This window comes from Elephantulus edwardii, unplaced genomic scaffold, assembly GCF_000299155.1.
Source record: "Elephantulus edwardii isolate Elephantulus edwardi_28Jun2011 unplaced genomic scaffold, EleEdw1.0 scaffold00017, whole genome shotgun sequence".
In the NCBI taxonomy this organism is placed as follows: Eukaryota; Metazoa; Chordata; class Mammalia; order Macroscelidea; family Macroscelididae; genus Elephantulus; species Elephantulus edwardii.
Window position 1 is genome coordinate 16,975,377 of NW_006399767.1, and position 14,420 is coordinate 16,989,796.

At 46.4% G+C, this 14,420-nt stretch overlaps 1 protein-coding gene across 1 annotated transcript; it reads right to left on the reverse strand.

The window, feature by feature from the left end:
* Window positions 1-1,680: 1,680 nt before the first annotated feature.
* APOBEC2 (apolipoprotein B mRNA editing enzyme, catalytic polypeptide-like 2) lies at window positions 1,681-13,892 on the reverse strand. Its single transcript, XM_006882012.1, has 2 exons — window positions 13,645-13,892; window positions 1,681-2,243 (listed from the first exon to the last, which is right to left on the reverse strand). Exons 1-2 carry the CDS (start codon window positions 13,773-13,775, stop codon window positions 1,700-1,702), a joined length of 675 nt encoding a protein of 224 aa, XP_006882074.1. The 5' UTR covers window positions 13,776-13,892; the 3' UTR covers window positions 1,681-1,699.
* Between the last annotated feature and the right edge of the window lie 528 nt (window positions 13,893-14,420).

Below are 14,420 nucleotides of genomic sequence, written 5' to 3' on the forward strand. Positions count from 1 at the left end.
GGACCGCATAGCTTTACCCTCCCATAGTCTCACTGATTCTATGAATGGGTCTTACTTTAAGAAGAAGTGACTGAATCCACCAGATGCTTTGCTGGAGAAGGAGGAACAGTCTCCTCCTGTACCAGTCAAATAAAATAAAAATAAAATTAAAAAAAAAAAAGTGAAGATCGTGGCTTGGTGGCTTGGCAGATGCTCAGCCTGAGAATCATCAGACGCTGTGTCTAATAGCAAACACCTGCAGACATGAAAATCCGGAACAGCAATGTTTTCAAAAGCTGTCTCTGAAGCAGCACCCTCTCAAGGGTATTAGGAGTAAGAGACATCAAACATAAATTGAACATCTTCATGGCTGCATGTTGGCTTCATGCTTTGTTAATATGTGAGTTGTTACAGAATTGAAGTTGGACTTTAAGAGGATGGTATATCATTGGAGGATCTTGATCAATAACTTGGGCTTTGCAAGGAGTCTTAGTCATACCATTTCTGCAGGAGCAAACTAGTACAGACCAAATTTTAAAAAAAAGAAAGAAAAAAAGCAAAGGATTCTTTACCCTCTTTCCTGAGGGTTATCGGCCTGTTTATCTAAGAGTCCAATTTACCCTCAGCAAGAGGCCAAATTGGCCTTAATTGTGTCCTAATTATTTGCTTAAATAGCTAATCTTTACTTCCAGTTCTCTTTTCACCTCTTGATATCTGTAGGTGGCTACTTCTGAGCTCCTGCCTAATTTACAAACATCTCTTTAGCCCTTTAAAGACTCCTGCATAGAATAGTGTATTTCTGTACAATTCCCCTTCTTCCATTCATTTTCCTTTAAGAGTTCTGCTGTGCATTTTTTCACACAACAAAAATGTTCTTGAATGTTACAGTCACACTGCAATTACTGGTCTACCTCAATGCATAATCGAAAATATGAAAGTCTCTCTGGTGGGTGGGTGGGTGGGTAGGGAGTTGAATACCATGTGGGGAATTGCCAAATTAGAAAAAAAAATTGTTTTGGGGGAATGAAAAAAAAAATCAGACAAAAATGAAATGGTAAGATTGCGTATAGGGGTGGGAGCAAGGAATCAAAAAGGTTTACTGTGTGAGTCTGAACATGTATGTGACATGCATATGGGGTTTTCATAAGGCCATAAACTGGCATATTGTCTGGGAGAATGGTCAGTTGTCTCCCTCAGAGCAGCTGGTGGATTCAAACTGCCTTTGGGCTGGCGGCACAGCTTCTTACCACCAGGCCGCCAGAAGTCCCCATACAGCATGCAAAGGGAACTGATATCCTTCTCTGCTGTTGTTGATTGGATCTTTACACTACAAGCAGCCCCGGTAGCAGAATGGTGAATTGCTCAGCTGTCAATCAAGATGTCAGCAGTTCGAACCCACCAGGAGAAAGCTGTGGCATCCTGTCTCTGTAGAGATTAGTCTTGGAAACCCGAAGTGGAGTTGTGTTTGCTCCTGTAGAGTTGCTATGATTGGGATGGGGTCCATGTCACAGCAATCTTAACTACAGTAAGAAAGGGGTCTAGCATTTCATCAAAGCTTTAGGATCCTTGTCAACCTCGAGCAGCCTGGTTACAGGGAAACTTAGTGTGATGGAAAGATGCAGGTAAAAGGTTTAGGGAAGTGTCTGGAGGAACAATACTAGTTAATAAAAGGACCAAGCCAGGGTAGGGGGCAAACTCACATGAGGCGGAGCCCAGCGGCCTACTTCAGGATGTCTGCCAACTTCTCCTCGTAGTACAGGAAGTTCTCCTGAATGTCCTCCCAGGGCTGAAAGGCCTTGGATTCGCCCTCTTCCTGCTCCACGAAATTCTGCCAGACATACTCGAAGTCCTGGGGCTTCATAATACGCAGCCTGCAGCCAGCCTCCTTCAGCTTCTTCAGAGCAGCCTGGATCTCCGGCTCCTCCCACATGAAGATCCTCCCCACCAGGATGAGCAGGCGCAGGTTCTTGGTCTTGCTCAGGGTTTTGATGATGCGGTCAGCGCAGGCCACGCAGGGGCTGGAGGACACGTACCAGGTGACGTTGTACCGCAGGGCCGGGTCGAAGGCCGGCAGGATGGTGTTGAAGAAGGCTTCCTCGGCATGGGCAGTGGCATGCTCGTCTTCCAGGTAGCCCCGGGAGGCCTTCACTTGGCCACCCTTGTCCTGCACCTCCACCACATAGCAGAGGAATGTCTTGTTCCGCCCAGAGCTGTACTCCACATTGCGGAACTGGAACTTAAAATAGTTAACAGGCAGCCGCTCTCTGAAAGTTAAGGGAAGAGAGGGAAAGGGAAGGAAGGAGAATGATGAACTTGTCTCCAGGACCAGCCTGGAGCAGACAGTTCTAAGACCAGAACCTTAGAAACACAGTCACTCTTAACAAATACAGGCCTTCCCAACACAAGCATACCAATAGCAAAAAGGCTTGGAGGAATCCAAAAAGGTGTATGTAGAGAGGAGGGGATTTGTATTGGAGGCTGTATTCTGGTCTATAAAAATCCCTCTGCCATCACTCACAAAAGACAACATACTTCTTTAAGTCAGTGAATCTTTAATAACCTGTCTGTTCATTAAAATCACCTAAACCAAACCCACCACCATGGAACCTATCCGTACTCCTGGCCCCTCCATTAAGTTGCTCAGCCTGTAAATCTTTGTGGGAGAAGACTGCCCATTTTTCTCCCAGGGAGTGGCTGGTGGTTTTGAACTGCCAACCTTGCGGTTATGTGGTACATTATATGCCACCAAAGTGCCTTCTAAAACCACCTAGATGATTCTAAAAGGAGCTTTGGTGATACAGTGTACAACATATTGCCTGCCAACTGAAAGGTTGTTGTTGTTATGTGCCGTCGAGTCGTTTGCGACTCGTAGTGACCCTATGTACAACGGCCCTAAACCCCTGTGCCAATCGCATTGCCTCTGACACATCCATCCCGATTACCCCAGTCACTGAATCAATCCACCTCATAGAGGGTCTTCCCCTCCTGTGCTGTCCCTCTACTCTACCCAGCATGATGTCCCTCTCCAAAGATCTGTCTCTCCTGCAGTTCTAATCTACTAGCCACGCTTGGGGAGAAAGACGGGTGATCTCCTCCTGTAAAGACTGGCAGCACTGAAAACCTGACTCCATGGTAGCGAGATTTTAGAAAACTTTTTAAAAGCTAATTTCTTGAATCTCTCATCAAGTCAATTAAATCAGATTATCTGGAAAGGGGGTGTAGGCATCAGTATTTTTTAAAAGCTCCTCAGATGATTCTTATAGGTAGTCAGCTTTGAAAAGCAGTGTTCCAAGAGCAATTTTACAAAGTAGCAAGTATATATGATTTCTCAAGGCTGTACAAGGCAAAGATTTTTGCAGATCATTTCAAGCTTTCATTTCTTTCCTCGTAATTCAGGTAGGTTGCTCCTTGGGAAACGGAAGGCCCAAGAATTGAAGGACTATGCTCTCCTTGTTGTGTGCCATCAAGTTGGAGCTGACCCAGAGCTGACCCTACAGCCGGTCATCAGTAAATCATACAGGAGGAGACTGCACATCCTTCTTCTACAGTGTAGCTGGAGGATTTGAACCGTGTGCCTTTGGGACTGCAGTGCAGCCTCTTACCAGTAGGCAACCAGAGCTCTCTGGTGACCATTTATTATGAGTGGCATCCACTTGCTAAACAACATGCCTCTGGAAACTTTTTGATAAATGACAATAGTTATAGAAAGTTACAGAAAGGCTTCAGGCCTTTTGCTCATAGGGTCGCTATGACTCGACAACGATCAACAACAACAATCTTTTCTTTCAGATGGAAGACCGATTGCCACATCCTAAATGTTCAAGAATCGTTATTTGTGAGACCACGTAGAGTACCTTGGTACAGCTTAGTTTGTGTCTGATATTGAGTTAATTCAAAATATTAGCAAATTTGGCCTCATCAGATGCTTAGAATCAAGCCACTAGCTTCTAGCTGGACATAGAAGATGTAAATGAAACAACTGAGAACATCAGGATTACTAAAATCAAAATGATTAGAATGGAGACTCTATTATGAAATTTCTCGAGTATTTAACCTTGATTCAGGAAGCCATGGAGAATAACTGCAGGTTCTTGAGTAGAAGAAAGTCAGAGCAAGAGGAATGACCAAGGAAGATAGTGTTGCAGCAAGACGATGGAATGAAGGTAGGAAAAAGCCACAAATTTTAGTTTAGACCCCATAAGAGGTCTTTGGAAATGTAGGCTTGGGGATGAATAGTGTAGGTTTCCAGCAACTTTGAGGGGGAACTAAATAACTAGGAAATGAAAGCCCAGGACATTTTTAATTTTAAAAAAAGTTTTGTTGTACTATAATTGTTGCATGCTGCCTTTGAATCAGTCACAGCACAGCCAAACAAAACGCTGACCATTCTGCACCAGGCCTATGATCAGACGTGGGCTGAACTGTTGTATTCTATTGGCTGATTTTGAGAAGTAGATAGACCGTTCCTCCCAGTCCGTGTTCATCTGGAAGCTGAATTAAAACCTGTCTAGCATCATAGCAACGTGCAGGCCTCTACAGACGGTGCCTGCACACAAGGTCCATTGGCCAGGAGTCAAACCTGGGTCTTTTAAATGGAAGGGGAGACTTTTACTAGTGAACCAGCAAAGCCTAGTCAGTAGCACTATGAAGAGAAAAGGGGGAGCTCAGGTGGCTTAGTGGTAAGGAACTGTGCTGCTAACCCAGAGGAATGTGCTTCGAATCCACCAGCTGCTCCACGGAAGAAAGATGGGCAGTCTCTTCCTGTGTGAATTACTGCCTCTGAAAACCCACTAAAGGTCAGCTATTGGTCAGTTCTGACTCAGTGGTACTCAACAACAACAGCAATGGTGACAGGAAAAAGAAGAAATTCTTGAGAAGGCAATATAGTCAGGGTTTATTTTTATGTGTATTGTGTATTTTTCTGAAACAGGAAAGATTTGTTTGGAAGTTGAGGAGAATGAAGAGGTTTTAGTATGTTGTTGTTGTTATGTGCCGTCAAGTCATCTGCGACTCATAGCAACCCTATGTACAACAGCCCTAAACCCTGCTCTGTCCTGTGTCAATTTCACTGTCTCTGACACCCCAACCCCCATTACCCAGTCACTGAATCAATCCATCTCATTGAGGGTCTTCCTCTCCTGTGCTGTTCCTCTACCCTCCCAAGTATGATGTCTCTCTCCAAGGACCAGTCCCTCCTTGCAACATGTCCAAATTATGTCAGACGAAGCTTCAGAATCCTTGCCTCCAAGGAGCATTCTGGCTTTACCTTCTCCAGGACAAACCTGTTTGTTTTCCTAGCAGTCCATGGAATATTCAATACTCTTCTCCAACACCACAGCTCAAAGGCATCAATTCTCCTTTTATCATCCCTAGTCATTGTCCAGCTCTCCAATGCGTAACAAGACCCTGACATGTATCAGGTAGACCTTAGTCTCCAGACTGACATCTTTGTCAGCACTTTAGAGAAAGATTAGAAATATCAGGAGAGGGCAGGGTGAGTATGAACTAGAAAATGTAATCTCCCTGGCTGCCCCAGAAGACCCACTGTGGCACCACTTACTATTTGTCCCTCCCCTGCTTAGCCCCTGGTGAGGTCATCCAGATCCTTGGCCTACACGGGAATCCCTGCTATCCCATGGTCTCGGCTTCGTGGGGATAAGCAGTAGGTGCCAAAGAGCTGAGGACACTTTAGTTCTTTCCATGCCGGGTGTTCCCAACACCTACCAAGGCCAAATTTCTTTCCCCCAAGTTTCCATGCCCCTTGCTGTCAAGTTTCCACTGTGGAGATGGATATGTTTGGAGACCCAGCCCCAGGATTCCTTTGCCTACTATTCTTAGCTCTCTAAGCCCCTGTGTCCCTAATCTAGAGGTGTTTATTATTTATTTAACATTTTCAGAGGATAAAGAGCTGGTGGGTCCCCTCTCCTCCTTTAAACCTTGCTGGAAATTCCCTTGTACTGAGCTTTCTGTCATTAAACTCATCTCACCAGACCATTCCTGAATGGCACAGCTTGCTAAGAGTTCTCCTTCCCTTCCCGAAGTAGTTGTTGAACTGAATTATATAGCTGACCCTCCAGTGGGTTTTTGGAGGCACGGAAAGAGACTGCCCATCTTTCTTCCATGGAGCAGCAAGTGGATTTGAACCACGTGCCTTTGGGATTGCAGCTCAGCTTCTTGCCACTAGGCTACCAGCTGATCACTGAAGTGGGGACTGGAGGAAATGCTCTTGAGAGGCATAGGCCTTATTTAAATTTTCTTCCCCAAACCTTTCTTTGCTCTTCATGTCTTTCTAGAACATCCTCCACCTCAAGGACAGTCTGGAGCCATCTATATGAAGAATTCTCAGATGAGACTCTCCAATGACTACTTGGTTGATCTTAGAGCCCTAGCAGTAGCCGCCTGTGTGATCCCTCAGATTTCCTTCTAGAACCTCCCCACCCCCCAAAAAAGATTTAAGGTATTAAGGTACTGCTCTAGCTTTGCTAGGTACAAACCATCAGAGAGTGTGATTTGGGCCCAGTATGAAATTTCACATTAGTGGTTGGTGTGAGAGAGCTGCTTTTCTCAGCCCTACTTAAGCTCTGACATTTCTCCCTTCTCCTCTTCCCTAGACAAGAAGAGAGGACCTAGAGAAACTTGAAACCCCTGGGAGAGTAAGAAAGGTCACTGTCCTATAAATATCCCATGTCCTACCCCTCTGGCCAGCAGCTCCATAGCCTATTCTGTCACTCAGCGTGGAACTAGGTGCTGCAGGAAGAGGAATGCATTCAAGGGGCAAAGGAATGGCTGGGTGAGGGGCGGATTTGGTTCCTAGAGCTTCCTGTGGGTTTGCACAGCCTTGCTTGACTTTTCAATGAGTTTTTTTGGTCAAAAGTAACATCCAGATCAAATGAGGATCTTTGAGATCCCACAGACAGAAACAGCCAGATCCAGAAGGTGGGGACCCCAGAAGGACAGAGCTGGTGGAGGAGCCAGGATGTCTGAAATTCCTCCAGGGATTTCGACAATAGTCATTTCGGTGATTTTATAGAAGCACAAAGTAATAGCGTAAATAATGGTATGCTTCCTGGCAGAGGAAGAAGATAGCAAAGAAGAAGTGATGCCTTTGAATTGTGATGTTGGAGAAGAGTACTGACTATCCCATGGACGGCCAACAGAACAAACAAATCTGTCCTAGAGGAAATGCAACCAGAGTGCTCCTTAGAGGCGAGGATGGCAAAGCTTTGTCTCACATACTTTGGGCGTGTTGTTAGGAGAGGCAATTCCTTGGGGAAAGGACATAAGCTTGGAAAGGTGGAGAGTCAGCGAGAGGAGAGCCCTCAATGAGATAGATGGACACCGTTGACTACAGCAATGGACTCAGATGCGCCAGAGATAGTGAGAAGGGCACAGGATGGGGCAGGGTTCAGATCTACTGGTCATAGGGCTGCTGAGCCTTACTCAACCTGATGGCACCTAACAACAACAACAACAGTTTCTTGGGGAACCGCAAACATCTTTCTCCCCTCACCTAGTAGCACGAACACATTGATAGAAGTATTATATACCCAAGGACTTAGAGATCCCTTTATTCTCATCCCTAGAAAGTACTATTTTATTTCTAATGTGGGTGTGTGTTGGAATGAGTGTCAGGAGAGAGGGAGATGCTGGACGTCCTTGTTTTCAAACTAATCACTCTGCCTTATCCACTTTAAGCACAGAGGCCAACATCATTCCTGTTCCACTTCCCCAGCCTTAGAGAGTGACTCTCTGAGTAAGGCTTCCTTATACTTTCTACAAACAAGTCATTCACACTTCATTTGCTTAGACTCGAGCCACTGGACACTGTCACTCTCTAGGGAGGAAGCAGAGACTCCTAATATCTAGGAACAAAACCGGGAAGATGCTCTGCTTGATGGAGGGAAAAGGGATGTGATTACATTTTACTGTAATGGCTTTTTCTCAGGTTCATATTAAAAGACATTCAGATTTCCTAAATATAACTCTATATGGCAAACCTGGAAGGCAGAAGAAGCTGGCCTGAGATTAAACATTTGCCCTCAAATAATCCATGAAGTGGAAAATCTCCTCCCAGGTAATTGAGTGTTGACTGGTTTCAGTTTTCCCTCACTAGACCTCTTAGTGACCTGCCTCAAAGAGGCAGGATTGCCGACTTCAATTTCCTTCTTCCTTTTTCATCCACTTATGAAGTGGATGCTAAGGAGTGGGCATGCAGGTAGCGGAGCCTAGAAAGAGAAGCAGAGTGTTCTGACAGCCTGCAGTTGCAAGAGCCGAGAAGGGGTTTGTTGGGCTTCTTGCAGGGATCCTTTGGCAGGGATGCCACAAATGGGTGACTTTAACAAGCAGAAATGTAGTCTCTTACAGTTCAGGCATCTGAAAATTCACATTCAGAGTGCCGGCTCTACGGGAAGGCATATACTCATTCTCTCCTTCTCTCTCTCACTGTAGGTTGTGGAAAAAAGTCCCTGTTCCCTTCTGCATCTGTAGGCCTGGCATTCTATGGCAATTTCCACATGTCCAAGCCTTCTCCAGTGCCAAGCAGATCCCTAGCACAAGGGCCTTGGCCCAAAAGGACTACACTACCCCCACTGATTTCTTTGTGGCACTGAGGTTCCCCACTCTCTGTGCTTTCTTCTCTTTTTTATCTTACAGGCCAGGCCCCACAGAAACTTCTCTCCCTGTGATGGGATTGAGAAGTATTGGATTCCACCATTAATTCTTCTACAGCTATTTGGCTGACCAGATCAAGGGTATCTTTACATAACTTCCACATTATATGCCTGCATTCTGAGGAGACACAATTCAATCTGTGACAGTCACCGTGAGTAATCAACAGCATTAGAACTGGACACTAGTTCACTCATGCCTGTGTGATAGTGTAATTATGGTGGCGGTGGTTGTGTACCATGCAGTCAGGACCAACACATAGCTGACCCTCCAGCGGATTTTCAGAAGCAGTAAATTGCATGGGAGGAGAGTGCCCATCTTTTCTCTGTGGAGCAGCTGATGGATTCAAATTGTGTGCCTTCAGGTAGGCAGTGCAACTCTTTATCACTAGGCCTCCAGAACTCCCTAATGTGATGGTGGTGGTTGTGTACCATCAAGTCAGAACCAACCCATAGCAGACCATGTAGCAGACTTTCAAAGGCAGTAAATCACACTGGAGGAGACTGCCCATCTTTCTCCCGAGGATAAGCTGGTGGATTTGAACTCAGCTCAATTCCTTACTAGATGGCACATAACAACAAAAAGAAAAAGCCTAACAAGCGCTCCAATGTGATGGTAGGCACCTAATATTACACATATGTCAACATCCATACACCATAGACTCCTAGATAAACAAGTTCATCCTCGAGAAGGTGAAACCAGGCTGCTCCTTGGAGGCAAGGATTCTGAGGCTTTGTCTGATGTGCTTTGGGCAAGTTGCAAGGAGGAACCAGACCTTGGAGAGGGACATCATGCTTGGGAGAGTAGAGGGACAGCACAAGAGAGGAAGACCCTTGAGGAGATGGATTTATTCAGTGACTGGGCTTATGGTGGTAGGTGTGGCAGAGACAATAAAGTTGGCTCAGGATAGAGCAGAGTTCAGAGCTGTTATACATCAGGTCACTATGAGTTGCAAGCGACTCAACAACACATAACAACTACAACAGAGTACACCCCAAAGAGTGAACTATGATGTTAACCGTTCACTTTAGTGAATAATAATGGATCAATAATTAACCTAATAGTCATAACCAATGTATCACACAAATTCAAGAAATCAGTAAAAAGAGAAACTCTGCACATGGGGGAGAAGGCCTAGAGGAAGTCTATGTTCTGTGCACTTTTTCTGTTGAAATATGTTTTGAAAAGAAAGTGTCAGCAAAAAAGAGGAAGACCCTCAATGAGATGATGGTCCGACAGGGGCAGCAATAGTGGACTTCTGTGTAACAGTGTTGGTGAGGATGGTGCAGGACTGTATACAGTGTCTGGTGCCATTGTACCCCATGTGTCAGAACCAACCTGATGAAACAAGGGCTCTACAAAGTCAAGTGTGTTTTTCAAAAAGTATCTTCTTTATGTTTTTTAAATAAAGTTTGTTGATACAGAACCAGTCAGCCCTGGAGTTCCTGCTTTACCCCACCAGTAGTTGTAGGCAAATTACTCATCTCTGAGGCTTCATTTCTTCCTCTGAAGGTTGTCGTCGGTTACTGTCAGGTTGGACCTGACTCAGCTGACCCTCCAGGGGGGTTTCACAGGCAGCAAATCACACAGGAGCTTGCCCATCCATCTTCCTTGGAGCAGCAGTGGATTTTGATTTTTGATGGATTTTGCCTTTCGGTTAACAACAAATCCCTTTTCATGAAGCCACAAGAGTTCCCTATGGACAGGACACGTACTCCAGCCTTTAAAGACTTGGACAACAGAACAGTTGACTCAATAAACAATAGTATTACGGGGATGTTGCCTTCTCTTGCCTTGGTATCTTTGAGTATTCTAGCGTAATCATTACCAAACCTGATCCCTGACCCTTCCTCTCACATTCAGAGCTTTCTCTTTCAGGAGTGCTCTGGGAAGTGTTCAGTACCAAACTCTCTAAGGAGAGGGGAAAAAATTTTCCACTTCCTGCATTTTCCCATCTCCACAGTGTAAATGCTCCTACAGCCATTGAATTTCTAAGACTGTAAATATTTGCTGGAGGAGACTTCCCATTGAGAAAGACACTGCCAGACAGCTGGATTCGAATTGTCGAGCTTGTGGTTAGCAAGCCTGTACATCATGCACTACATCGCATGGTTCTTTTGTCAATACTCTTACGAGGACTGCCTTGAAGAGCCCTGGTGGTGTGGTGTGTAGCTTGTTGCACTGGTAGCCAGAAGCCAGTAGGGTGGACCCACTAGGTCCTCTGGAGGAGACAGTTGTTGGGAAGTCTTCTCCCCTTAAGACTTACAGCCTCACAAGTACCACTGTGAGTTAGGGCAACTAGATGGCAACGGGTATTATTTGTGTATTAGGACTAATTTCAAGCCACCAGTGTTCACTGAGAGATGTATACAGTGGACTTTCAAGTGAATGCAACTTGGCTCCCCTGCAAGCTTCACTGCAATTACAGACCTTTTGTTCCCCTCCACTAACTCTCTCTGATGTTATTAATGTTCTCAGGACTATTTTCTTTTCCTAAGCGCTCTATATTCCTACCACATACTCCTTCTTTGGCTTTGTTTCCTGAAAAGCTTCTTATTCTCTGCCAGTTTGGAGCCAATGGGTGGTATGAATGGTTGATGGGCTCTGCTCAACTGCTAACCAAAAGGTTGGAGGTTTGAGTCCATCCAGAGGTGCTTCAGAAGAAAGACCTGGCTACTACATCCGAAATAGCAGCCACTGAAACCCTATGTAGCCCAGACGTGCCTCAGAAGAAAGGTCTGGCTACTTCCAAAATAGCAACCACAGAAAACTCTCTGACAGACATGGGACTGCCATGACTTGGAGGTCACTGGCTGGCAGCCAGGATTAGAGTCAAGTCTGACTCTACGGGATGCTACAGGTAGATTCACTCCCTGTGGGATTTAGAATAGGAAAGGAACTGCTGTGCTGGCCCCACTGACTTTAAAAGACAAAAGGAAACTTAAAAACTTTAAAAGGAAAGTTCTTCCCTTCAGCACAGACACAGCCACACCTCTGGGCTATTTTAGGACATTTATTTACCCAGAGGAGCACAGGAGACAGGAGCTGGAGAGCTGTTGTTCATGGCCTGGAAACAGTCAGGGCCTTACGTCCCACCTGAACCGATCTCACTGCACCCTGTAGCTGCCCTGAGTGCCTTTGCTCTGCATTTTGAGATGTGGAAGTATCTGGCCCTCACTACCTCACAGATGGCAAGAGGTGGAGCTCTGTCTAGGGAACCTGAAAGCCAGAATGAATAAACAGGCAGTGGAAAAAAACACTTGTGTAGCAGCCAAAAGACCTCCTTTCTACAGGCTGTGAGATCTTGTCATGTCACTCAAACTTCTTAAGGCTCAGTTTCTCCATCTATAAACCAGAACACCTGTTGCCATGGAGTCGATTCCCACTCACAGCCACGCTATAGGACAGAGTAGAACTGTCTCATGGTCTTCCAAGCCTGTAAATCCTAATAAAATCAGACCGCACATCTAATTCCCAGGGAATGGCTGGGAGAAAGATTGGGTTTGAACCACTCACCTTTTGGTTAGGAGCTGAGAATTTTAACCACTGCGCTAAATGAGCAATGACAGATTTCCTTCTACCACAGTCCTGTGAATTAGCTCACATAGGAAAATCTTTTGTGGTTTATCAAACCCTAGAGCAATGTGACGTCAGAGGACTTACTCTTGAGGATCCACCACACCTGAGACCCCAAAGCCTATTCACCTCAACAAACAGCCCAACTGTTGTGTGTGAGAGTGAGAGAGAGACCAAGGACAGCATGACCAGCATGCGTAGGTGCTAGCAAAAGGATCTCCCAGATTTGGAATTGAGGGACTCTCTTGGCCTGGCTGCCCTGAGCTTTCCCCATGTCTGTCTTAATCTGTGCCCAATGGCTCCTTTAATTCTGGACTGGGGACAAGGTCAAGCGGGTGGGCATGGTCAAACAGAAGTTCAGGGGGCTGCTCAGACTTCAGGAACTAGGATGCATTTCCCTTTGGCTGTCTTAGAAATTACAAAGGCACCGAGCTGGAAGGGGTCTTAGGATTGAACTAATGCAATATCCTCATTTTACAAATGAAAATGCCAAGGCCCAGATAGAAAATCACTTCCCCAACTTAAAGCAACAAGTGTGAACGGCCATCCAGGGCTCCAGCTGCCCTTAAGGGCTATTGTGGCTGGAGCCTGCCTCTCCCCACCATGGACATTGCAAGGTACCCCATGCCATAGGAGTCCCTGGAGCTACCCAAATATCCCTTTATGTTTTGTTTTGCTTGGGAATTCAGCAGGGTCTTACACTATGGAAATGAAAGAAGGAGGAAAAGGATGATGATTTGGTTTTAATTCTACAAGCAACACAATCTGAATAAGACAGAGTACCCCAACCCTGACTCCTTTTGGAAACCCAAGATCCTTTGCTCTGGGCCCCTTTTCCTCCAGGTGGTGACTGGTAGTATCAGAACCCCTGCTCCATCTATTTGAACTTGGCTGTACCACCTCTGTGTTCACTTTTGTCTCCTTAGGGTGGAAGTGGATAGCCCCCCCCCCCCGTGTGTGTGTGTGGGGGGGGGGCGGGACGTAGAAACAACCCAACAACAACAAATGTGTCTTACTCAACCTTGGGGAAAGAGGGCTCTACAAATAGATAGAGGAGAGGCCCCCCTCAGAAGCAGGGAGAGAGGTGGTTGAGGGGAGAGGGTGCTTGAACTGGGGCCATATTTAAACATGCCAGTCTCATCCTCTGTCTTTAAAGTTCTTAGGACTAAACAACACTGGCTGTCTAACACCCAGAGGCCTGAGGGGTGGCTTTATTCTTAGGGCCTTTGCCTCCAGGGAGCTCCCCACATCACTTCCCCAAAGAGAGCTCAAGGTTTCGCCATGGAAAACTAATAGCCCCATGCCCTGTGCCCCACCACGCCCCTGCCCGTGACCCCTACCATTACAGTTCTAAATGCCAGCAGCCTGCCCCCAGCCAGCGCCCTTCTGGCAAAGGAGGACGTGCACTCCCCTCAGCCTTACCCTGTGACGATCTCAAAGGGTGGCAGCTTGATGAGCTCCTTCAGCTTCTCAGGGTCCTCCAAGTTGTCCAGGTCCTCTCCATTCTGGGAGGCGGACGCTTCGGCTGCAGAGGCTTCTTCCTTCTGGGCCATGGAGGGGCTGCGGCTCAGGACTTAGAGGGGGAGAGAGGAGAGGCAGTTGTCTGGACCAGGCCTGGCGGCAGGGTCCCCAGCAGCTGTCAGCAGCTAAATCTGGCGGAGGAGGATGGGTGGAAGCCAAGCTGAGTGCTGCCACCCCCTCGGCCACAGGCTTTATAACCAGAGGCCTCTGCCCTTCCCCCAAGTCCTCTCCCGCTATCTTTTTTTGACTGAGTGACGGCGGGGGCCAGGGTGGGGGGGAATGGAAAATCTGGCCATTGGTATCCCCTATTTGTCAGTAGGCAAAGACAGGAAGCTGGCAGGTGGGGCTAGCTTGGCCTGTTCTGCCCCCTCCACAAGCCCAGGAATCTCACACACATATTTCATTGGCTCCCTGCCCCCCTTTTTTACTTCTATTTTTTCCTTTGTTACCTACCCAGCTTTCCCATTTATACTGAGGTGGGTTTGTGGAAGGGGCTCTAGGGTGGGCACCTTGAGATTTTAGGTGAGAAATTATCTCGGAGGCTTTAGCAAAATGGAGTGTGTTGGAGGAGGATGACGACAAAGAAACTCAGGTCAGGTTGGCCTGGGAACTGGGGTTCAGGTAGTTAGGACCTATTTGCATGGAAGTCATCAGAGTTATGATTCAAAAGGGCTGCA

Excerpts from the sequence above, each read along its gene's own strand:
- APOBEC2 (XM_006882012.1), bottom strand. The coding sequence starts at position 13,775 with ATGGCCCAGAAGGAAGAAGCCTCTGCAGCCGAAGCGTCCGCCTCCCAG. Across the intron at positions 2,244-13,644 it reads CCCTTTGAGATCGTCACAGG|AGAGCGGCTGCCTGTTAACT; the intron begins GTAAGGCTGAGG and ends CTTAACTTTCAG.